The 23,473-nt window shown below is 44.8% G+C and overlaps 1 protein-coding gene across 6 annotated transcripts in view; it reads left to right on the top strand.

Annotated features, from left to right (window-relative positions):
- LOC114567929 (triple functional domain protein) overlaps positions 1-23,473 on the top strand; it is a 108,638-nt gene that overhangs the window by 32,721 nt on the left and 52,444 nt on the right. For all 6 annotated transcript variants that reach the window (XM_028597203.1, XM_028597204.1, XM_028597202.1 and 3 more), the window contains exons 3-14: positions 643-717; positions 3,438-3,552; positions 5,244-5,436; positions 8,213-8,317; positions 8,587-8,783; positions 10,270-10,528; positions 11,272-11,394; positions 11,811-12,002; positions 14,952-15,083; positions 17,208-17,438; positions 18,117-18,239; positions 18,930-19,121. In XM_028597203.1, coding sequence (XP_028453004.1) covers positions 643-717; positions 3,438-3,552; positions 5,244-5,436; positions 8,213-8,317; positions 8,587-8,783; positions 10,270-10,528; positions 11,272-11,394; positions 11,811-12,002; positions 14,952-15,083; positions 17,208-17,438; positions 18,117-18,239; positions 18,930-19,121 — 1,937 coding nt within the window. The remainder of the gene's footprint in view (positions 1-642; positions 718-3,437; positions 3,553-5,243; positions 5,437-8,212; positions 8,318-8,586; positions 8,784-10,269; positions 10,529-11,271; positions 11,395-11,810; positions 12,003-14,951; positions 15,084-17,207; positions 17,439-18,116; positions 18,240-18,929; positions 19,122-23,473) is intronic.

The raw sequence follows: 23,473 nt of genomic DNA, 5'->3' as shown, positions 1-23,473 counted from the left end.
ATGAATCCTAAAGACTTTGGTGCTCTCCTGACTTTTCCTCTCATGCCACGATGAGGTCGACATTTGTTTGTTTGTGTGAAATGCCACAACAATTGAAAAACTTTTGTGATTTTTTTTTTTTGATTCATGACCAAATTAGAGACATTCCCATCAGCCTCAGGTGCACTTTGGTTTGTGCTAATTAGCAAATATTAGCATGCTAGAACAATAAGCTGAGATGCCTAACATGGTAAACATTACACCTGTTTAATATCAGTGTGTTAGCATTGTTTTCTGCTATTGAACCCTTACTGGTAGATGTGAACATTCACATCTACATAGCAATCCTTTCAACGTCTGCAGCATTTAATAGTGTTATTTTATGTTAATGCTTAATGCGTTTGGGTGTGTTTGTGAGTGAAACGTACAGACTTTTTCCTCCGTGATGCATGCTATCCGAAACTGGATTCAATCCCTTGTGTTTAAAAGCTGCAGATCTTGAGATTACAAGTGGACAAAATCTGCTCTGTCCCAAATAATATGCCCTCAAGGAAAAAAGAAAGTCCTAGCTGATAAGGGACAAGGGAAAAGGGACATGCTTTTTCTTTTCTTTCTTTTAACCTCAAGTGTCTTTGTTTTCTTTCTCCCTTTCTCTCTATCCAGGTTTCAGGAGAAATGAGGAGATGAGAGCAATGGAGGTACTTCCCATCCTCAAAGAAAAAGTTGCCTATTTGTCAGGTAAGAGTGTGTCACAAGTCTTCTAAACTCCTCATGGTAGACGAGGCTAATGAACTGTACACGTTCTCCCGCTGCTTTCTCTGATAATATTAAGCTGTGCACTCTGCCTGTAAAAACTCACGTGGTCAGACCGAGACCCAGACACGTAACCCATGACCCTTCTTCACACTTAGACTACACATAATACACACACACAGACAGTCATTGTTTAGTCAGTATCAGCGGGACTACAGAATAGTAAGCTACAGCTGTGTCTTTTCCCCCTCCAAGGAAAGCTCAGCCATGTCACACACACACACACACACACACACACACACACACACACACACACACACACTGGAGTCGTGCCAGGGAAAACTCACAGGAGGCCGAGCAGGAGATCTGGACTGCCAAGAACATCCAGCAGGATTATTTGTACAACACACAAAAACATTATTCAGCTTGTGCATGTGTGAGCGTATTATCATCACATGTATCTATGTGCATGCCAATGGAAAAACACTCATACAATAGATCTCAGCAGTATGAAATGGAATAACAAAGTCAAAATATATGTTAATTAGCGTGTGCATGCGGTGTGCACACTTCACTTTGGTCTACTTGTGTGTGCAGCGAAGGTCAAAGGCAGAAACACAATGATGAGGAAGATGAGTCAGACAAACGCACAGAAATTGAGAGAAGGAGAGACTGGGTGGTGTTGCCATGGAGATGACTTACTCTCAGCTACCGCATCCCATAGTAGTCGCTGGTGGAGTAATTGGCTTTGAATTGAAGGAGGAAGGGAGGTAGAGAGGGGACCACTGGTGAAAAGGAAGCTAAGCCTATTATCCTGAATCGGGCTTCTTAATAATTTGGCCATGGTCGCCCTCATTCAGGTTTGCCTGTTTGCCACGTGATCGTTTGATTTTCTCCTCTGAGCAGCCGGGCCGAGCCTACAGGCACACAACAACCCAACTGAACTTACGCATTTGTGGGCTGAGGGCAGTCAGTGTTTACAAGTTCTCACGTGAGTGGAGTGGCTCTGCTTCTGCAACTGGTCAGAAACTAGAAGCCAGATAATATTATTATAGTACCAGATATTCATGATTCAGTCCTATGATTATGTGCTGTAAACAGCAAATGTTACCCAACTACCAATTAAAAATGACAAAATAATATTCAAAAGGTTGGATTCAAGCCAGAATGCTGTTGAAGGCGGAAATACTGTAAACAGACAAATTGTCAGCTATGCAAAAATTGTACCCCGTGAAGGGATACTGCATAAAATACAGAAACCATGCTTTTAGCTTGCATGTGTTTGCTTGTATTTATCATTTTTAGCCATGCTAGCGGCATAGCTCTAGGAATTGCAATGTCAGTCTGGCGGTTTGTCCTTCACTACAGCGTAAGTATCTAAACAACTATTACACAGATTGCCATGCCGTTTTGCACAGACGTTCAGGATCTCTAGAGGATGAATCCTACTGACTTTGATGATCCTTTGGCCTTCCATCTGGCGCCACCAGCAGGTCAAAGTTTTCAATTATCCTGTGAAATATCTCAGCATCTGCTTAATGTGTTGGCACAAAAGTGTGTGCAGACATTCGTGGTCCCCAGATGAAATATCCTGCTGGCTTTGGAGACCCCCTGACTGTTCTTATAGTGCCACAATGAGGTTTTGAGTGAAATATCTCAACTATTGCATTGACTGCCATGCATTTTAGTGGACACATTCACGTCCCCCTCAGGATGAATTGTAATCACTTTGGCAGTATTCTAACTTTTCATCTGGCACCGCCATCAGGTCAAAATTAATCCAATACTTTGGTTTATAACTAAATACTTGTAAGATTACATCAGCCTCAGCAGTACTTTGCATTTAGTTCTAATTACCAGATGTTAGCATGCTAACAAGCTAAACTAAGATAGTGAAATTATACATGTGAACCCGCATGTTGTCATGCTAGTATAAACATTAGCATTATATGCCTATGTACAGCCTAGCATAGCCCCTAGAATGGCTAGACTCTTGTCTGGTTTATGTTGTGTTTAGATATTCGGAAAAAAAATAGGAACTAGTGTGAAGAGGTCAAAATGCAGCTCCTGAAAGTTCTTCACTATGAAGTTGGATAAAAGAAATCCTGTCTCTTTTTTTTACCTTTCAAAAATGTTTTGTGTTGAGGTTTTTCAGCACCATGTATTATTTGAATGCTTCCATTAGTTTTGAGTTTCTAGCAGAGCAAGTGGTAATTCAAATCAATTGTGACGCCAGGGGCTTTTTAATTTAGCACGCTCAGCATCCCATATTTGTCGAGCCTTTCACTCATTCATTGGATTAGCTATGTTGTTACTATGATGCCTATTTTACTCCAGTCAGATTTTTGCTGATTTACTGACCATAATAGAACACTCAGCTTATTTGAACTATATTAGCTCTACAATGGCTCATCATAGGCACCAAATCACGGATGTTGCTTTCCACTAAAACACATTCAGTATGTCAAAGTCCAAACACGTTTTCATTTAAAGTAAATTGTGAAATTTTACCAGCAGTTTTGGATGTGAAGCAGCAGTGACAATAACACGTATGTTCTGTCTCTAATCTGTGTGTGTGTGTGTGTGTGTGTGTGTGTGTGTGTGTGTGTGTGTGTGTGTGTGTGTGTGTGTGTGTGTGTGTGTGTGTGTGTGTGTGTGTGTGTGTGTGTGTGTGTGTGTGTGTGTGTGTGTGTGTGACGCCTCAGGCGGCAGAGACAGACGCGGTGGTCCGGTGTTAACGTTTCCATCACGCAGCAACCACGATAGAATACGAACGGACGACCTGAGGAGACTGATCGCCTACCTCGCCGGCATCCCCAGGTTACACATTCATTACGTTTGTTCTGTGGTGTGCATGCAAGTGCAGTATCTTTGTGTGTGTGTCTGTGGTCATTGTTGTCAGAAAGGAGAAGCAATGCCTCAGTACAAAGGGAACACCCGGAGCAAGTGGATGAGGCTCTGTAAGCAAGCACACGAGAGAGCTGAGATGAACCTGTGAGGGAGGAATGGAGAGAAAAATAATTCAGCACCATTTAGCTTGCTGCAGCTTCTTCGCTGCCAAAGATCAGTTCTAGAGAAACACAGTGAGATGCTGAGAGGGAAAGCCTGAGCTGAGAGAGGGATGTATAACAGAAAACAAATGATGGAAAGGAAGGAGGGATCATCAGAGAGAGAGAGAGAGAGAGAGAAGTGGAGAGGGAGGGGGGATTAAAACTGACAGAGATGGAGAGCGCATGTGTGAGGAGGTGTGTGCGGTGTGTGTGTGTGTGTGTGTGTGTGTGAAAGCAAAACAAAGTGTCGCAGTAGCTGAGGCAGTGCAGCAGCAGCAGTAGTTACTGTGGACGAGGAGCTCCTCACCTCGCAGGTAAAACATCTCTCCTCTCCAGCTCTTGGTTTACTTCTCTTTCTCTTCAGTCTGCCGTTCCTCTCCTCCCTCCATCTGTCCATCTTCTCTCCATCTACTCTCATCTCCACCACATTATCTCTGAGTGGTTTAAAATGCGGGTACATTCACTGTAAATTCTTTTTTTATTTTTTTATTTAATTTTTTACGGTTTTGTGTCCTTTAGACATTCACAACCACACCATTATGTCGTGTCATGTTTTGCATATTTTTGTAATCTCTCTCAACTGTGTGGTTTATTTGGTGACCAGTGGTGTTCTATTTTCGGAAAGGCAACATCTGCACACTGGCTATCTACTGACAGGCTGTTACAGAGGGAGAGGGAAGAGGTTTGAAAAAGGATAGATGCATTTACAGTAATGGAGGGATATGAAAATTATATTTGTAAGCAAAGTCTGAAAAACTGAGGGAAAGGATGTTTTCTAAATGCCTTTAAATGACCAAAAGGAAAAGAAGCAGTCCAGATTTGCTAAATAAATAAGTAGTAGTAATAAGATGCATGATGCCAAACAGGCTACTAAATATCTTTGCTCCTCAAATTATGAAGACAAACAGTTATTTTTGGTAATATCTTACATAATTAACACAGATTTTGGTTTCAGGTGAGTAGATGTATTGTCTGTGTGTGTCTGTGTCTGTGTGTGTCTGTGTGTAGGGTTATGTCATAATAATGATGGACTGAACAGAGCACCACAGGAAAATGAGGTTGCACAAATGTGCTGATTAGTATTTTTTGTATTTCTGCACACATTTGTGACTCATTTGCGCAGGTTTCTGTGTGGGCATGGATGTGCGTGGATGTGCGTGGATGTGCGTGGGTGTGTGTTTGCTGCGTAGGCTTTTCTCACAGTATAGAAAGTGCGTCATCTCACTGTTTGTTTTGATTCTCATTTCTTTTCTCCCTTTTCCTTTTTCAATCTCCATCTCCCTCTTCTCGTCTTTCTCTTTTCTCTCCATCCCTCTCTCATCCTTTCCCACGTCTGTCATCTGTCTCCTCTCTCTGGATTATACTCTCTCCAATCTCTCACTGCCTCTCCCTCCCTCCCTCCCTCCCTCCCTCCTCTTCTCTATAAATCCTCCCACTCCCACCGACCTCCATCCATCCCAGTGAGGAGGTGTGTAAACATGGCTTCACAGTCATCGTTGATATGCGCGGCTCCAAGTGGGACAGCATCAAGCCTCTGCTGAAGATCCTGCAGGAGTCGTTCCCTTCCTGCATCCACGTCGCCCTCATCATCAAACCAGACAATTTCTGGCAGAAGCAAAGGACCAACTTCGGCAGCTCCAAGTTCGAATTTGAGGTAGGATGGGGAAAACCTGTAATTCTCAACAATAACCGTTTATTTTAATGTCATCTCTGCTCTCTGGCTGCTCACTTAATTGACTGCCTCTGAAGCTGCAAACATGTTTTTTTTTTTACACCTGTTAAATTGATAAAATCAACACAAAATGCCAGAATACGGTTTAGGATTGTCAAAATGTTTAGTCGGATACTGTATTGCCTTACATGACAGCAATAGATGTAAATTAATAGATGACAAATTCATCGAAGCATAAACCAGAGGAGATGTACTGCAGTTAACGTGAGGCTATATAGTCACAGCTACATGTCACTTGCTACCCATAACAATGATTATTATTTTATTATGTAATTATATGCTGCTCGGGTGAGGATCATCTTGGCTATAGTACACTATAGGCATGCTGTAATGACTGTTGAAAGCATTCACATGTAGAGAAATCAAGTGCCTCAATTCTATATGTGCCATTTTGAGGTACTAAGTTATAAAAGTAGATAATTTTTTCCCTTAATATGCTGTCAGCTGAGTTGTCATAACGACCTCCGTAGCCAGCTGAGCTGCTCATTGTACGTAATCAGCACACAGCACATCACAAGGACGAGTGTTTGTGATGCTTCTCAGTCAAGCGTTAGAACACATTTTCACAGTTAATTTAATGATTTATTCACAAGAACAGGCTTATTTTTATTCTCTGACCGTTTCATAGTTGAACCGACACCAAGATGCGCACCAGTGTGCTCTTACCAATACCGGCACAACACTGAACATACCACTGCATGGACGAATCGGTGCGGGTTCTCTGCTTTTGAAGTTGTGAAGATGCCTTAGCCAGATTTGAAGCCTGCTTAGAAAATGCCCTCTAATGAGGACCAGATAACAATTTCCCACCCTCCTTTTTGATCTGTGATTTAAAAAAAAAAAAAAGCTTGCTTACTATGATAATGATCAGCTTCTTCTTCATAGTGAGACATGTGTTGATACAAACCCATATACAATAACATAGTCCCCCTATGTTACTTATTACTACTAATTGTGTTTCTGATACGTTTCCATTGAGCCTCTGACTACAGCTAGTGGATGCACTGGTGTGGAAATAGCTCCGATTGTTCACATGTTCACACACACACACACACACACACACACACACACACACACACACACTTACACACACAGGTCCGCTGTAGTTGGATGACACCATATTGATTATGTGAGAGGAATTATAGACCGATGCCACGGGGCAGGTTAGTTATCCACGAGCTGCCCTGCCATGCCACACAAGCATTGATTGGATACCCTACATGTGTATGTGTTCTGCACTACCGGAACTCATACTGTACATTTATAAAGATTTCTAAAGTATGCAGATGAAGTGTTTTCACTTTTCATTTAAGTAAATTACATACAGAACAGTTTCAGTAAACGTGTGCAATTTAGTCCATGCCTGAGTAAACTGGTGTGCTGCGTCCAGCTATAAACGACATGTTGTCTTTTGTGACTTCTAAGCTTAGAAGGAAACACTTAATACATCTTGACACAGTTTCTATTTGATCACCCTGTGGTTGTCCTTCACTTTAGAGTTAAGTAAAATGAAAATCCTCCCCGTGCAAGAATTGCGTATTACCAGTTATAAAAAATGATCAGTTTCAATAATACAGTAAGGAAATGTCTCCCCATTTGGTTTCAGTGCCTCTGTGTTTCTGTGAGGCCACCTCCGCACAACACCCCCACACACATGGCCAGAGATGGATGGAGACAGAACGATAGCTAGATAGCTTTGTGTAGGCCAAACAATACAGAAGCACACTGTTGTCCTTGGGTAAAAAAAGCATAGTGGCTCTTGCCAGGGGAAAACACTGAAATCGCAATGTTTGCTATTGTTATTCAAGATAATTGATTTGTACTCTGTTGAATGGTGAAAGGGAGAATCGGCCAGAGGTGGTGGGTACCGTTTCTCCTCCCGCAGAACCATGGTGCAATTCATCCACAATCAAAATCAAGGTTGCAGTCGGCACTCTGCGCTTCGGCTCGTTGCTTCCTTTTTTCCTGTCTCAATTCAACAGGAAGGAAGTAGAGAAACATGTCCTACCTCAAAAGCCAAGAGAAAATCCTCGATACACACAGAGAGACAAACGCACACAACACACACACACACACACACACACACACGCACACACTTATTACAGTAACAGTAATGTACATGGTCGGAGCTGATTGGTGGTGTGTGTTTGTGTGCAGGAGTTTTTTGGTCTGTGATAAAACGGTGGATGCTGTAAAAAAAAAAAAAAAAGTTTTTTGGTGGCTGCTTTTTTAAAATGTTCTATGGTATCATTAAGCTGCACTGGGCTGGATTGGCAGGACGAAGAGGATAAAATGTGCTTTAGTCACCATGCCATTGATGTATTAAGTTATTAATTACATGGCTTTCTCTAAAAATCCCATCCCTGCAACTCTGCTGTCTTGAACTAAACCTGTGCTGCTAGGTTTTGGGAACTAGAGGTTGGTCATGTCTTCTCTAAATAACCAAATCTTCAACAAGGCAAGGAGGCAGCAAAGAAATGCAGTGGGAGGAGAGGAGAGATTAGAAGCATTTTGCACTCAATTGCCTGAAATGAACCTAAATCCGCCTAAACCCCTTTCAATCTCTCTCTCTCTCTCTCTCTCTCTCTCTCTCTCTCTCTCTCTCTCTCTCTCTCTCTCTCTCTCTCTCTCTCTCTCTCTCTCTCTCTCTCTCTCTCTCTCCCCCCCAAACTATTTTTCCTCCACCTTTGCTCCCTAGACTACCATGGTGTCACTAGAGGGCCTGACGAAGGTGGTGGACCCCTCCCAACTGACGGCTGACTTTGATGGCAGCCTGGAGTACAACCATGAAGAGTGGATAGAGGTGAGATTGGCCCACCCATCCTGTCACTTAAGCCCGTCTGGCTGATCCAAAAATCTATCTTGAAATCCCTAAAACCCCCATTGACATTCAAATGCAAAAGTGCTGTACTCAATAAGAGAGCAAGTGAATTAGATTGTGCCTGCAGCTGTAGTGGTAGAAGGGGGTAATAGTTCAGGTGTGAGTAGTTGGTGGTTTAAACAGAGTTATATTCTGTTATATTCGTAAACTTACAGCCCCTCACTCAGATGTTTTGCTGTGTTTTTATCCAGGTGCGTGTGGCGTTTGAGGAGTTCTCTGGGCACGCCACCCAGATGCTGGCTCGACTAGAGGAGATGCAAGAAACTGTGTCAAGGAAAGACTTTCCCCAAGATCTGGAAGGGGCCAGACGGATGATAGAAGAACACGCCACGCTGAAGAAGAAAGTCATAAAAGCCCCGATAGAGGAGCTGGACACCGAGGGACAGAGGTAAGCACACAGAAATACTTATGTTGTTGGTTTTTTTTGCTTGCTTTTTGACCGAGCAGTAGGGCAAAGGCTGGAAACTGTAATCAACTTCTTCCAAATGTTTTCCTGTCTGCCTGGTCGTTATCTCCATTTTTAAACAATATGGTGTCTCCCTCCTCTCTATGAAGGCCAGCTTTTCATCCCTGCCTTCAAGTGTAGTTGTTCTGAACAACAATAAAACACCTAATACACTTCCTGCCTAGTTGAATCTAAATATAACATTAGCGTTTTAGTAAGAGTTCACAAGTTCACGGGAGCCCCGCAGGGATGCGTCTGTTCACCAATTTTATTTACATTATATACCAATGACTGCGTAGCAAGTCAAGAGAGCACTTTTTTTTATTAAGTTTTCTGATGACACAGCAATTTTAAGCTTATTAAAAAGGAAAGATAATGTTTCACACTATTTCTCTGAGGTAGACAGATTTGTTGGCTGGTGCGATAATAACTCTTTAATACTGAATGGAGCCAAGACTGTAGAGATCATTTTTGATCCTACAAGTGTAAGAGACCATAGTCCGGTAATGATATATGGTAATATCATTGCACAGGTACCTTCACATAAGTACTTGGGAGTTTATATAGATAATGCACTATGTTGGTCTTCTCATGTCAACAATCTTTGTTCCAGGTTACAGCAGAGGCTATATTTTTTACGAAGGTTAAAAGCGTTCGGAGTAAATCAGAGAATTATGTACTTGTTCTACCAGTCTATTTTTGAGAGTTTGATTAGATATGGTATTACGGCATGGTATGGTAATTTGACTGTCCAATTAAAATCAAGGTTGGGACGATTGGTGCACATGGCTTTTAAAATTATAGGGGGTGTGGGGGAACGATCACCCCAAGAGCTATTTGATGCTTCAATTCTAAATCATGCCAAGAAAATTGTGAGAGACGATACACATATCTTGAATGACAATTTTAAATTATTACCTTCGGGAAGGAGGTACAGGGTCTTGATGTGCAGGTCTAATCAACTAAAAAACTCCTTTGTTCCTACTGCAATCAAGGCGCTAAATATAAATGAAATACTGTGAACTGCCTTCTTGTGCTTTTTTTTTTTTTTTTTTTTTTTTTTTTTTTTTTTTTATCTTATTTGTTTTAATGGATGCTGTATTGTGTGAATGATCTATTATTGTGTTTTTATGTATTTGATCATGTGTTTTATGTACTTTGATCATGTTGCTTTGCATGACTAGACTATGCACGGTGTCCAAGACAAATTTCCCAGTGATGGGACTAATAAAGTATAAAGTAAAGTAAGAATCCACTCCTTGCAAATGTAACAGTATAAATGGAATGGTTGTTTATTGTATATTACTTCTGTCAATGGGATTTCTAGCCGTGCTAATCCACTCAAACATTTCTCATATGACATATTTCACACCAATGCATGAGTAATGCTGGCCCCAGCATTAAAACACAACATGAAACCCATCTCCAGGTTGCTCCAGAGAATCCAGAGCAGCGAGTCCTTCTCCAACCGTAACGGCGGCAGCGGCGGCAGCAGCAGCGGCGGCAGCAGCAGCAGCAGCAGCGGTGGGATGTGTAACGCTGACACACAGGGCCTGGTGCCACGCATCACCCAGCTGCTGGACAAACTGCACTCCACCCGACAGCACCTCCACCAGGCCTGGCACGTCCGCAAGCTCCAGCTGGATCAGTGCTTCCAGCTCCGCCTGTTCGAACAGGACGCAGAGAAGGTCGGTGGATGCTGGGAGTCGGGGGCTGTCATTCAGCATGAGCGGTGATGTAGTGGTAATCTATAACCACGGTCGGTGATCAGTGTAAGGCACATAACTGCCAATAGAGGCATTGATTTATGCTGTGTATGCAGAGCTCATAAATGTATGTCCTTTTTTTCATTTTTGCCCTTAAAACTGTGGCTAAAACTTTCTTCCACAAATAAAATGGGAGGTAAAAACTGAAATAGCTTTATCCTCCGCCACATCCCAGGAAGAGAGACTGGAAGATAGAGGAGAGCTCATGCAGGTGCAAAGCCACCTACTCTGGCTGCCCCCCCAGACGGCTCGTGTGATGACAGCTGCAGCACAAAATAGAAAGAGACAGGGAGAGAGACAGATCCATGTTTGAGCGAGTAGAATAAAATAGCAGGTTGCAGCAACAGAGAGAGAGCTGCAGTCTTGGATACACTGCAGTCGAAGGAGCTTGTTGCTAGGACACCATAGGCCAGGAGTTTGTTCTTGAGGAGAGCCTGAGAGGCAGTCCATTTCTCTGTATTCTGGCCTGGAAAGATGACAACTATCCGCACACTGCAGCAGTACCCAAACACAATCCGTCAATCTACCCCCATGGCTAAGTGCCAGCTGTTTGTTTTTACCTGCTCCTGCAATGATCTGTGAAAGTTAAGTGCGTGCGTGCGTGCGTGCGTGCGTGCGTGCGTGTGGCTAACCTTTTTGTTTTCTTTTCATTCCCCGTGCTTCAGATGTTTGACTGGATCATGCACAACAAGGGTTTGTTCCTGGCAGGCTACACAGAGATTGGCAACAACCACCCCCACGCCATAGAGCTGCAAACCCAGCACAACCACTTCGCTATGAACTGCATGGTAAGATGCGCGCACGCACACACACATACACAAACGCACACACTGATTCCCCGCAGGAGGTAATGCTTTTCCACCCACTTGGACTATCAAGTCCGTGCCCTGCGCTCTATAATCATATAGTTACTGCACTTAGCGTCAACCTCTAGTGCTGTGTTTGAGTGTTTGTTTGGAGCAGCTTGTGTGCACTCGCACATTTTCTGCGTGTTAGCAGCAGGACAACCAGGTATTAAGTAATCCTGTTCTTTATCCACAGTTGGCCTTACGTAACAGTTATGAAACCATTGAGAGGAGTAATCAATCTAGTCGCTCAAATTTTTTTCATTTCATTTTCACCCAATGTGGGGTGCTTAATTTACCCACAACCCTCTGTTCAATGGTCTCTTTCTCTCTCTCTCTCTCCCTGTGCCGCCGTGCAGAACGTGTACGTGAATATCAACCGCATCATGTCAGTGGGCAACCGACTGCTGGAGTCGGGTCACTACGCCTCCCAGCAGATCAAGCAGATCTCCGGCCAGCTGGAGCAGGAGTGGAAGGCCTTCGCCGCGGCGCTGGATGAACGCAGCACGCTGTTGGAGATGTCAGCCAGCTTCCACCAGAAATGTGACCAGGTGAGTCAGACACAAATGTGATAACACAGGTGTAGGGCTGTTTTGTGTGAATAACCGTTCTAAACTGAAATATATTAATTTCTTTATCATATAAGACAAATAAGCACAGGGGGCCAGGTGTACGTACATTTGCAAATGTAGCGTTATCAGCGCCATGGCCAACCTGCGGAAAGCGCACGCTGTGGTACTTCGGCTCACGTCGTATTTACCAAACCTGCAGTTCATTGGGTAATCAGCGCCTTTCTACGCCCAGTATACCTAGGGCTGGGTACCGAACATCGATACTTTTATAGTATAGAAAAAAATACTGCAATCCTATGAGTATTGAAAAATTCTTAATCTTTCTGTGCCAAATTTCAGTTCAAAAAGCGTCTGAGCCCATAAGCGCAAGCTTATCTGTCCTCTGCATATTGACACAGAGCGGAGCTCCGACCTACACACACACACACACACACACACACACACACACACACACACACAGAGGTGCGGACGGAGTAAACTGTCTGCAGTTTTGTTGAAGTCACAGAGAGTCACGGTTGGTTTCAAGTGTGGTTACAGTTTTTTATGTTTTTATGAAGTTTTTTACACTTCATGCAGACAGCGTTTGCTGCGATATGATATTAATGGCGAGCCGAAAGCGGTCGCGGTGCTGTTGCCGTTACACTTCCTCTTAGACAAGCAGGCACAACGGTGGTTTCTCTGCCCTGATGACTGACTGACAGGCTGAGCTTGCAAGGCAAAGCACTTTTATTAATGTTACTCTGAGTGAGCAGTTTTACCAGAATTTTTTAATTTTGATAACTGTTTTGATTCAAAATTAAGGTGGAAAATAAAAGCTATGTGTTTTTGTTGATGTTGAAATGGATTTTAAAACATATGGTATCAAAAAAATCTTTAGGAATCTGTATCGAAATTGGCACCGGATCAAAAGATTCTGAACGATACCCAGCCCTAACTATACCGTAAATTGCGCGCATCTTTCTATCATGGATCAGCCACCAAGTCAGTCAAAACAGCGAAAACAAAGATTTAGCAATAACGAAGTTGATCTGCTTGTTAATGAGGTAACAGCTTGATGCGTGTTATTTCGGCATTAGTGGTGGGGAAATGTATGTATTGACCAGTGCACTGTAGCAAAGAGTTAAGTACTGGTGCTATTATACGGCTGAGTGCAGACGGCGATATTCCCGCTGCTGATGCTATGACCTGAAATGATCCTGATGCCAATATTTGTAACGTAGCGAGGAGTTTAACAACTGCTGGAATGGAATGTGAACATTGAGTCGGAGATACGATGTCATCTTTGATTTCTTCCAGTAGCCTAACTGTAATACTGCTTAATCTGTAATGCTTAATGATTTTGTGTTCACCCAACTGAGAAAGTGTGATCCTTGTGGCAAAAATCCTTTCAGCTCGTCTCCTTGGCCTATGTCTTCTTCTTGCTCGGATTACTGCTGCCATTTTACCAAGCGGCATATGCCAGGAAACCTGCATCCTGGTTTACACCTGCTTTTAAGAGGCGGAGAATTTTCACCGCAAAATAGAGGCGTGTTTTCTCGGCCGTTTTTTGTACATACCGCGGAATACATAATTAGGCGCACTTTACGCTTCCCTTCCCATCTGTTTATGGGAAACTCCCACTTTCCCCTTGACCCTCCCATGAATGCATATGCATGACACGGAAAAGCGCAATTTGCCATTTTCAGTCTGCGCTTTTACCTCACTGCGGCCTGTTTGTACATACCTCGCCATGCTTTACGCGCACGTTGCGAATACAAATACGCCTTAAGTGGGCGCAAAAGCGTTCGTACATCTGGCCCAGGGAGTCTTCACATTTGAGAGACTACAACGAGTACATTTTGGACATTTCCCTTTTAAAAATGACTTAAATTGATGAATCGATAAAAATTTTGCTGATTAATGTTCTGGCGATCAACTGATTGAATAATTGCTTTAGCTCTACTGAATTCGCAAGAATATAGAAAATCATCTAGAATTTTCAGCCCTTTAGCAAACCTTCCCAGCATGTCTAAAGCTCATTAATTAATCACAGTGTTTGTTGTTTGTTTGATTCTTGGAAAAACTATTCCTTCAAGTCCAGTACAGTGGGAACTGAAGTCAGTAAAATTCACATTGATGTACCTTTGGAACCATCTGAGGTGTTGACCTACACTATCTTAATGGATGCACACAGACACATATGCACACACTTTAGGGGTTGTAAAATTCCCTTTTGGCCTCATTAAATCTATAAGGCCTAACATATGCGTTGCATTAACATATATTTACATACACATATGCAGATTGTTAGTAAGGCATTTGTTATTGCGTTAATTTCTGTCTGTGCTCGTTAGTCGGGCCACTATGGTATGATTTATGGCCAGAAAAAGCACACAAGCAGAATCCCAACTAGGGAACATGGGTGGTGCGACTTTTCCGACCTGGAACACTTTAACGTTGGTGAGCTAAAATAGAAACGGCTTCTTTTTTTTTTCTCTGAGGTTTCACCCCAACCTTTTCTCCTCCACACATACCGAGAAGCTCATTTTACATCTTTGTTCTACTCATGTCTCTTATTCCAATTATAATGGGAGAGATGTTTAAAAGGCAATAATGAGATCACTTTAGCTTGTGATATTTCTTTGAGGCCAGCCTTCCTGATTGTTTTGTTTTCCTCCCCTCCCACAGGGGTGTACTGCAAGTTCTCAGAAAGCACCACAGGCCAATAAACAGCACATTCAGCCATGTATAATGTTTCTGAAAAAACTTTTAAGAGAGCCCATAACCATAAATAAGGACATTTCAGCATCTTTAAGCTCAGTAATGGTATAAATAATAATGTCTGACTTGCATGTGACTCCCGGGGAGATCACGCCGTGTCTCATGTGAAACGCTTTACATCTGAGGGGCAGTGTATGAAAATGTAAGCGTGCGTTTCTTCCCCTGCAGTACATGAGTAACGTGGACTCGTGGTGCAAGGCGTGCGGCGAGGTGGATTTGCCCTCGGAGCTGCAAGACCTTGAAGACGCCATCCACCACCACCAAGGCCTGTATGAACACATCACTGCTGCTTACTCTGAGGTAATACCACACTTCACCTCTACATACGGTTAGGTTCGGAAATATTTGGACTGTGACAACAATTTTCATAATGTTGGCCCTGTGCGCTAACACAATGGATTTGAAATGAAATCATCGAGGTGAAATTGTAGTGCAAACTTTCAGCTTTAATTTGAGGGTATTTACATCAAAATTGGAGGAAGGGTTTAGGAATTGCAAACATTTTCATACATAGTCCCCTCATTTCAAGGGACTTGAAGTAATTGGACAATTCAGTCAAAAGCTGTTTTATCCATCAGAGAGATAGAAGAAACGGATAAAAAGAGAAAAAAGGACCGGTGAGCTCAGCAATACAGAAAGGCCCAGACGTCTACGGAAGACAACGACCGTTGAAGATCGCAGGATCCTTTCCATGGTAAAGAAGAACCCCTTCACAACATATAGTGAGGTGAAGAAGACTCTCCAGGAAGTAGCCGTATCATTAGCCAAGTCTACCATAAAGAGAAGACTTCACGAGAGCAAATACAGAGGGTTCACCACAAGGTGCCTACCATTCATAATCCTTAAGAATTCATTAGGAATAGAAAAGCCAGATTAGAGTTTGCCAGAAGACATCTAAAAAAAAAAATGCCAGCCCAATTCTGGAACAGCATTCTTTGGACTGATGAAACTAAGATCAACCTGTAGCAGAATGATGGGAAGAGAAAAGTTTGGAGAAGGCTTGGGACTGCTCTTGATCCAAAGCACACCACATCATCTATAAAACATGGTGGAAGGCAGTGTAATGGCATGGGCATGCATGGCTTCCAGTGACACTGGGTCACTAGTGTTTATTGATGATATGACAGAAGAAGGAAGCAGCCGCATGAATTCTGAAATCTATAGGAACATTCTGTCTGTTCATATTCAGCCAAACATGGACAGCGCTTCACAGTACAGATGGACAATGACCCAAAACATACCGCACAAGCGACCCAGGAGTTTTTTCAAGGCAAAAAAGTGGAATATTCTACAACTGCCGAGTCAATCACCTGATCTCAATCCGATCGAGCATGCATTCCACTTGCATAAGACAAAACTTAAGGCAGAAAGACCTGCATACAGACAACAGCTGAAGACAGCTGCAGTCGAGACCTGGCAAAGCATCACAAAGGAGGAAACCCAACGTTTGGTGATGTCTATGGGTTCCAGACATCAGGCAGTCATCGCCTGCAAAGGATTCTCAACAAAGTATTAAGAATGAACATTTTATATATTAATTTGTCCAATTACTTTAGGTCCCTTGAAATAAGGGGATTATGTATGAAAATGTGTGTAAATTCTAAACCCTCCAATTTGGATGTAAATACCCTCAAAATAAAGCTAAAAGTCTGCACTACAATTTCATCTCAATGATTTAATTTCAAATCCATTGTGTTAGCGCACATGGCCAACATTATGAAAATTGTGTCACTGTCCAAATATTTCCGAACCTAACTCTATATAGTGTGCAAAACAACTGAAGCACGGACTGTTTAATTTGCAGCAATATCCTTGTTTTATCCTAGTTTTTAATACACTTAACTCACTTAAGAGTGACAATTAGGTCCATTTTGTTATTGGAACATAATTTGCATACAGTAACTGGGGTAGTTTTTCTCTGTTAGTGAAATGTATACTTTACAATTAAGTTTCTTTCACAACCTCTGGAAAATGCAGCTCTCATATTGTTTGGGGAAGAATTATATTTTGTACGCTAGGATAAAGTCAAAATCAAAGCTACGTCTACACAGTACTACTCTGTACTACAAATTTATTTAAAATAGATGACTATACTGGGAATATATAAAAGGAATTGCAACTGTTTATTTACAACTGTAAACTTTTTATTGTGTTTCTCACTAATTCCTCCTTTGTGACTCTTTCATTTATCATTTCCCTTTTTTAAGTATACTAAATGTTACATCAAAAGTGTGCACTTTCCCAGGCAATTATCCACAGTTTGCTGGCTGTTGGTATTTGGAGGATGTTTATATTTCTAGGTGAAGTAAAATACAAAACGTATTCATGCCACTATACTTTTCATTGCTAGTGCTTTTCACTCCTGTGCATTTGTGTACTAGTTGTGAGTTCAACATGACAACTTATTTTCTAACTCTTCCTCAGGTGAGCCAAGATGGCAAAGCCCTGTTGGACAAGCTGCAGCGACCTTTGACCCCGGGCAGCGCTGATTCACTGACGGCATCAGCAAACTACTCCAAGGCAGTGCACCAAGTCCTGGACATCATCCATGAGGTGCTGCATCACCAGAGACAGCTGGAAAACATCTGGCAACACCGCAAAGTGCGGCTGCACCAACGTCTGCAGCTCTGTGTCTTTCAACAGGACGTCCAACAGGTACACATACATACTGTGTAGATGTTTTTGTTTATATGCATTGCACACGTGGTAATTCCAAGACCAAACTTAATTGCCAGTCTTATGAGAGAGGTTAGACAGTAATTTGAAAATTGCTGGGTAGCCTACTGGTTAGAAGAATTCTGCTCTTAATAGAGGGTTTGATCCCAGCAGCAACCATGTTTCCTATCAAAATGTCCTTGAGCAAGTTGCTGGAACCTTGCGTCTTCACTCATCATGCGTTTCAGTGGAAAAGAGCTTTGGATAAATGTCTCTGCAGAGTAAAGGCTTGAAAACGAGCATAATGAGAATGCCATAATCGAATGGTCCAAAAATGATGACGCCGTTGCACACTGTCCAAAAATCATGGGCATTCCTGAGAGCGTTGACATGGCAACTGTTGCTATGGCAACTGAATTGGGTCATATGTCCAAGCAGATGCTGTTCATCCCTTAACGCCGTGAAGGACAGAGTGCAGGGAGAGGAATGCGAAACCGAAAGGCTCAGTGCAACGCCTTGTAAAACGCTGATCATTATTTCTGTCATTCCTCTTCTCTTACGCACTCTTTCAATTATCATCGACACTTGTGGCTTATCTGCCACCTTAGAGCGCCCCCTTGTGGTTGCCTCTTTCCTAGTGCCAGTCTCACTTTATGGACATGTGGTCTCTCTGCACAGGTGCTGGACTGGATAGAAAACCACGGCGAGGCCTTCCTCAGCAAACACACAGGCGTGGGAAAGTCCCTCCACCGAGCCCGAGCTCTACAGAAACGGCACGAAGACTTTGAGGAAGTGGCACAGGTAGCTTGGTTCTGTTTCTGTAACTCTCACTTTCCACAAAGTCTAAGCCAATATATCAATGTTGATAGTTGCATTTCCTTATGTTAAAATAGCATATAGTTAGAATTGAGTGTCAGCCACTACTCACATTTTTATTCACAAGTTGTTGTTTTTTTTCTTCTGAATGACACTTTGATACTTTAAGTGCATTTTGCTGAAAATACTTGATACTGTTGTGTGACATTTTCAATGCAGAACTCTTACTTGTAATGGAGTATTGTTGTACTGCAGTACAGCTGCTTTGACACAAGGATCTCCCTCCACCACTGCTAAAAACTGACAAGAGTTGTGTAGAAGAAGTGCCCAGAATAGCAGCTCTGATCAGCTAAATAATAAATAATATCAACCTTCTGATACCCTACCTTAATGCAGCCACTTGTTTCTGTAGCATCTTTCTCTTCCTCTTTATTTTACTTTCACCCCCTCTATGTCTCCATTTCCTCTCATCATTTATCTCTGTGCAGCTCTACTATCACTGAATCTATCAGTGTACACATCTCCTGCATATCCTGTTTTTCATTTCCTCCCTGCCTTTTTCTCTTTCTCTCTCTGCCTGTGTTCACAATATGTTTTACTTGCATTGTACCGTCTTCCAGGGTTAATCCATCTCTGTCCCTCTCTCTCTCTCTCCGTCCCCCGACCTCGGTGTAGAATACGTACACCAATGCAGACAAGCTGCTGGAGGCGGCCGAGCAGCTGGCCCAGACGGGAGAGTGTGACCCAGAGGAGATCTACCAGGCCGCCCACCAGCTCGAAGACAGAATCCAAGACTTTGTTCGCCGCGTGGAGCAGCGCAAAGTCCTGCTGGACATGTCTGTCGCCTTCCACACGCACGTCAAAGAGGTAGGCAGGGGAGGATGACGTAATGCTGAAGTGGATGGTGGGCTGTGTGTTAGTGTGTGGATGAGAGCTTTCACAGTGCTCTCTGAGCAAGAGGGAAATAATTACCAGATGGAATTGAATATGTGTGCGTTGTTTTTGGCTTTTATACAGTTAGTCGCATAGATATGTACATTTCTCAGTCCTCGCCTCATAAACAAGGATCATTTGGTGACAAGGTATTAAGATCGGCTAAGGTGAGGGTGACTTATTGAGGTTATAGTGGGTTCCGGAAGTCAGAGCTGGGAATGACGTCACACCCGAGTTGACTGCTTTACATTTAACAAGTCTGAATCCACAGTGGGATTTTCTCTAGCCAGGTTAGCCATTGTTAGCAATACCAGTTGGTAACAGCGCATTAGGCTGTTTTTTGTGCATACAAGCAGCGTAACGACATGTCCACAGAGTTGGACAGGACTGTGTGTACGACTGATTCAGTGAGACGCAAATAAGACAGAAGTGCCGATAAACTATATGTTACAACAGCTTTCACAACTGTTGACGCACGCGGCGTCCATGTTGGATTTTGAGCTCGCGGTACTATGAGGTTGTCCGACTTCCCAATTCGAAAATCCGAGTTCAGGGGGGCGTGTTTCTTACTTTCCATCCATCCATCCATCTTCGTCCGCTTATCCGGTGTCGGGTCGCGGGGGGAGCAGCTCCAGCAGGGGACCCCAAACTTCCCTTTCCCGAGCAACATTAACCAGCTCCGACTGGGGGATCCCGAGGCGTTCCCAGGCCAGGTTGGAGATATAATCCCTCCACCTAGTCCTGGGTCTTCCCCGAGGCCTCCTCCCAGCTGGACGTGCCTGGAACACCTCCCTAGGGAGGCGCCCAGGGGCATCCTTACCAGATGCCCGAACCACCTCAACTGGCTCCTTTCGGCGCAGGAGCAGCGGCTCTCTCCGAGCTCCTCACGGATGAGTGAGCTTCTCACCCTATCTCTAAGGGAGACGCCAGCCACCCTCCTGAGGAAACCCATTTCAGCCGCTTGTACCCTGGATCTCGTTCTTTCGGTCATGACCCAGCCTTCATGACCATAGGTGAGGGTAGGAACGAAAACTGACCGGTAGATCGAGAGCTTTGCCTTCTGGCTAAGCTCTCTTTTTCGTCCTAACGGTGCGATAGATTGAATGCAATACCGCACCCTCTGACCAATCTCCCGCTCCATTGTCCCTCACTCGCGAACACAACCCCAAGGTACTTGAACTCCTTCACTTGGGGTAAGGACTCATTCCCTACCTGGAGAAGGCATTCCATCGGTTTCCTGCTGAGAACCATGGCCTCAGATTTAGAGGTGCTGATCCTCATCCCAACCGCTTCACACTCGGTTGCGAACCGATCCAGTGAGTGCTGAAGGTCGCAGGCCGATGATGCCATCAGGACCACATCATCTGCAAAGAGCAGCGATGAGATCCCCAGCCCACCAAACTGCAACCCCTCCCCACCCGACTACGCCTCGATATCCTGTCCATAAATACTACAAACAGGATTGGTGACAAAGCGCAGCCCTGGCGGAGGCCAACCCTCACCTGAAACGAGTCCGACTTACTACCGAGAACCCGGACACAGCTCTCGCTTTGGTTGTACAGAGATTGGATGGCCCTGAGAAGAGACCCCCTCACCCCATACTCCCGCAGCACCTCCCACAGTATCTCCCGGGGACCCGGTCATACGCCTTCTCCAAATCCACAAAACACATGTAGACCGGTTGGGCATACTCCCAGGCTCCCTCCAGGATCCTTGCGAGAGTGAAGAGCTGGTCCGTTGTTCCACGACCAGGACGGAATCCGCATTGTTCCTCCTCAACCCGAGGTTCGACTATTGGCGAACCCTCCTTTCCAGCACCTTGGAGTAGACTTTACCAGGGAGGCTGAGAAGTGTGATACCCCTATAATTGGCACACACCCTCTGGTCCCCCTTTTTAAAAAGGGGAACCACCACCCCAGTCTGCCACTCCTTTGGCACCGTCCCAGACTTCCACGCAATGTTGAAAAGGCGTGTCAACCAGGACAGCCCCTCCACACCCAGAGCCTTGAGCATTTCTGGACGGATCTCATCAATCCCGGGGCTTTGCCACTGTGTAGTTGTTTGACTACATCAGTGACTTCCGCTTGGGAAATCGACGACAATCCCCATTATCCTCCAGCTCTGCCTCTAACATAGAGGGCGTATTAGTCGGATTCAGGAGTTCCTCAAAGTGCTCCTTCCACCGCCCTATTACCTCCTCAGTTGAGGTCAACAGTGTCCCATCCTTACTGTACACAGCTTGGATGGTTCCCCGCTCCCCCTCCTGAGGTGGCGAACAGTTTTCCAGAAGCACTTTGGTGCCGACCGAAAGTCCTTCTCCATGTCTTCTCAAACTTCTCCCACACCCGCTGCTTTGCCTCTTTCACGGCAGAGGCTGCAGCCCTTCGGGCCCTTCGGTACCCTGCAACTGCCTCCGAGTCCTCCGGGATAACATATCCCGGAAAGACTCCTTCTTCAGTCGGACGGCTTCCCTGACCACCGTTGTCCACCACGGTGTTCGTGGGTTACCGCCCCTTGAGGCACCTAAGACCCTAAGACCACAGCTCCTCGCTGCAGCTTCAGCAATGGAAACTTTGAACATTGTCCACTCGGGTTCAATGCCCCCAGCCTCCACAGGGATGCACGAAAAGCCCGCCGGAGGTGTGAGTTGAAAGTCTGTTGGACAGGGCCTCCTCCAGACGTTCCCAATTTACCCGCACTACACGTTTGGGCTTACCAGGTCTGTCCAGAGTCTTCCCCACCCTCTGACCCAACTCACCACCAGATGGTGATCGGTTGACAGCTCTGCCCCTCTCTTCACCCGAGTGTCCAAAACATACGGCCTCAGATCAGATGAAACGATTATGAAATCGATCATTGACCTTCGGCCTAGGGTGCTCTGGTACCAGGTACACTTATGAGCATCCCTATGTTCGAACATGGTGTTCAAGTAGACAATCCATGACTAGCACAGAAGTCCAACAACAAACAACCACTCTGGGTTTAGATCAGGGAGGCCGTTCCTCCCAATCACGCCTCTCAGGTGTCTCCATCATTGCCCACGTGTGCGTTGAAGTCCCCCCCAGCAGAACAATGGAGTCCCCACTGGAGCCCCATACAGGACTCCAGTCAAGGTCTCCAAGAAGGCCGAATACTCCGAACTCCTGTTTGGTGCATATGCACAAACAACAGTCAGAGTTTTCCCCCCACAACCCGCAGGCGTGGGGAGGCGACCCTCTCGTCCACCGGGTAAACTCCAACACAGCGGGCGCCAGCCGGGGCTTGTGAGTATCCCCACACCCGCCCGGCGCCTCACACCCTGGGCAACTCCGGAGAAGAAAAGAGTCCAACCCCTATCCAGGAGTATGGTTCCAGAACCAAGACTGTGCGTGAGGTAAGCCCCACCAGATCTAACCGGTAGCGCCCACCTCCCGCACCAGTTCCGGCTCCTTCCCCACAGAGAGGTGACGCCCACGCCCCAGAGCCAGCGTCTGCTGCCCGGGTCTGGTCCGTCGAGGCCCCTGACCTTCACTGCCACCCATGTGGCATCGCACCCGACCCCAACGGTTCCTCCCACAGGTGGTGGGCCCATGGGATGGAGAGGGAGTTGCCACGAGCTTGTTCGGGCTGTGCCCGGCCGGGCTCGTGGCAAACCCGCCACCAGGCGCTGGCCGACGAGCCCACCGTCTGGGCCTGGCTCCAGACGGGGCCCCGGGCTTCCTCCGGGCAGGGTCACTCCATCTCTGCTTAGCTTTTTCATTGGGGTTTTTGAACCATTCTTTGTCTGGCCCCTCACCTGAGACCACTTTGCCTTGGGAGACCCTACCAGGAGCACAAAGCTCCAGACAACACAGCCCTCAGGTTCACAGAGACACACAAACCTCTCCACCACGATAAGGTGATGGTTCACGGAGTGTTTCTTACTTTGAACTCAGAAATTCTGACTTCCGAGTACAAATTGTACGCACTATTAGGCTTGACCGTAAAATATAGGTGAGGGATTCATGATCAATGGCAGTCAGTCAACTGTCCTCTGCGAGTGTCATTACAGCTTTCGCAATGGCAAAAGTGACGGCAAAGTAGTGATACTAATGGTTGGCACGTTGGGTTGGGATCACAGTGTGTGTATTCTGTGACCAGAGTGAGAATTAAAAGAGGTACAGACCAGTGTGAGTTTCAATGCAAGTTTTAATTTTGGGTCTACCTAAATATTTTATATGACAGTTACCAAAAAAGCTCATAGGATAGTATGAGAACACTGTGCTGTCAAAAAAATGCACACCATGCTCATGAATGTCCTCCTGTAG

This window comes from Perca flavescens, chromosome 14 (assembly GCF_004354835.1).
Source record: "Perca flavescens isolate YP-PL-M2 chromosome 14, PFLA_1.0, whole genome shotgun sequence".
Classification (NCBI taxonomy): Eukaryota; Metazoa; Chordata; class Actinopteri; order Perciformes; family Percidae; genus Perca; species Perca flavescens.
The sequence above is the reverse complement of the archived record's forward strand: the minus strand, read 5'-3'. Positions and strand labels throughout refer to the sequence as shown.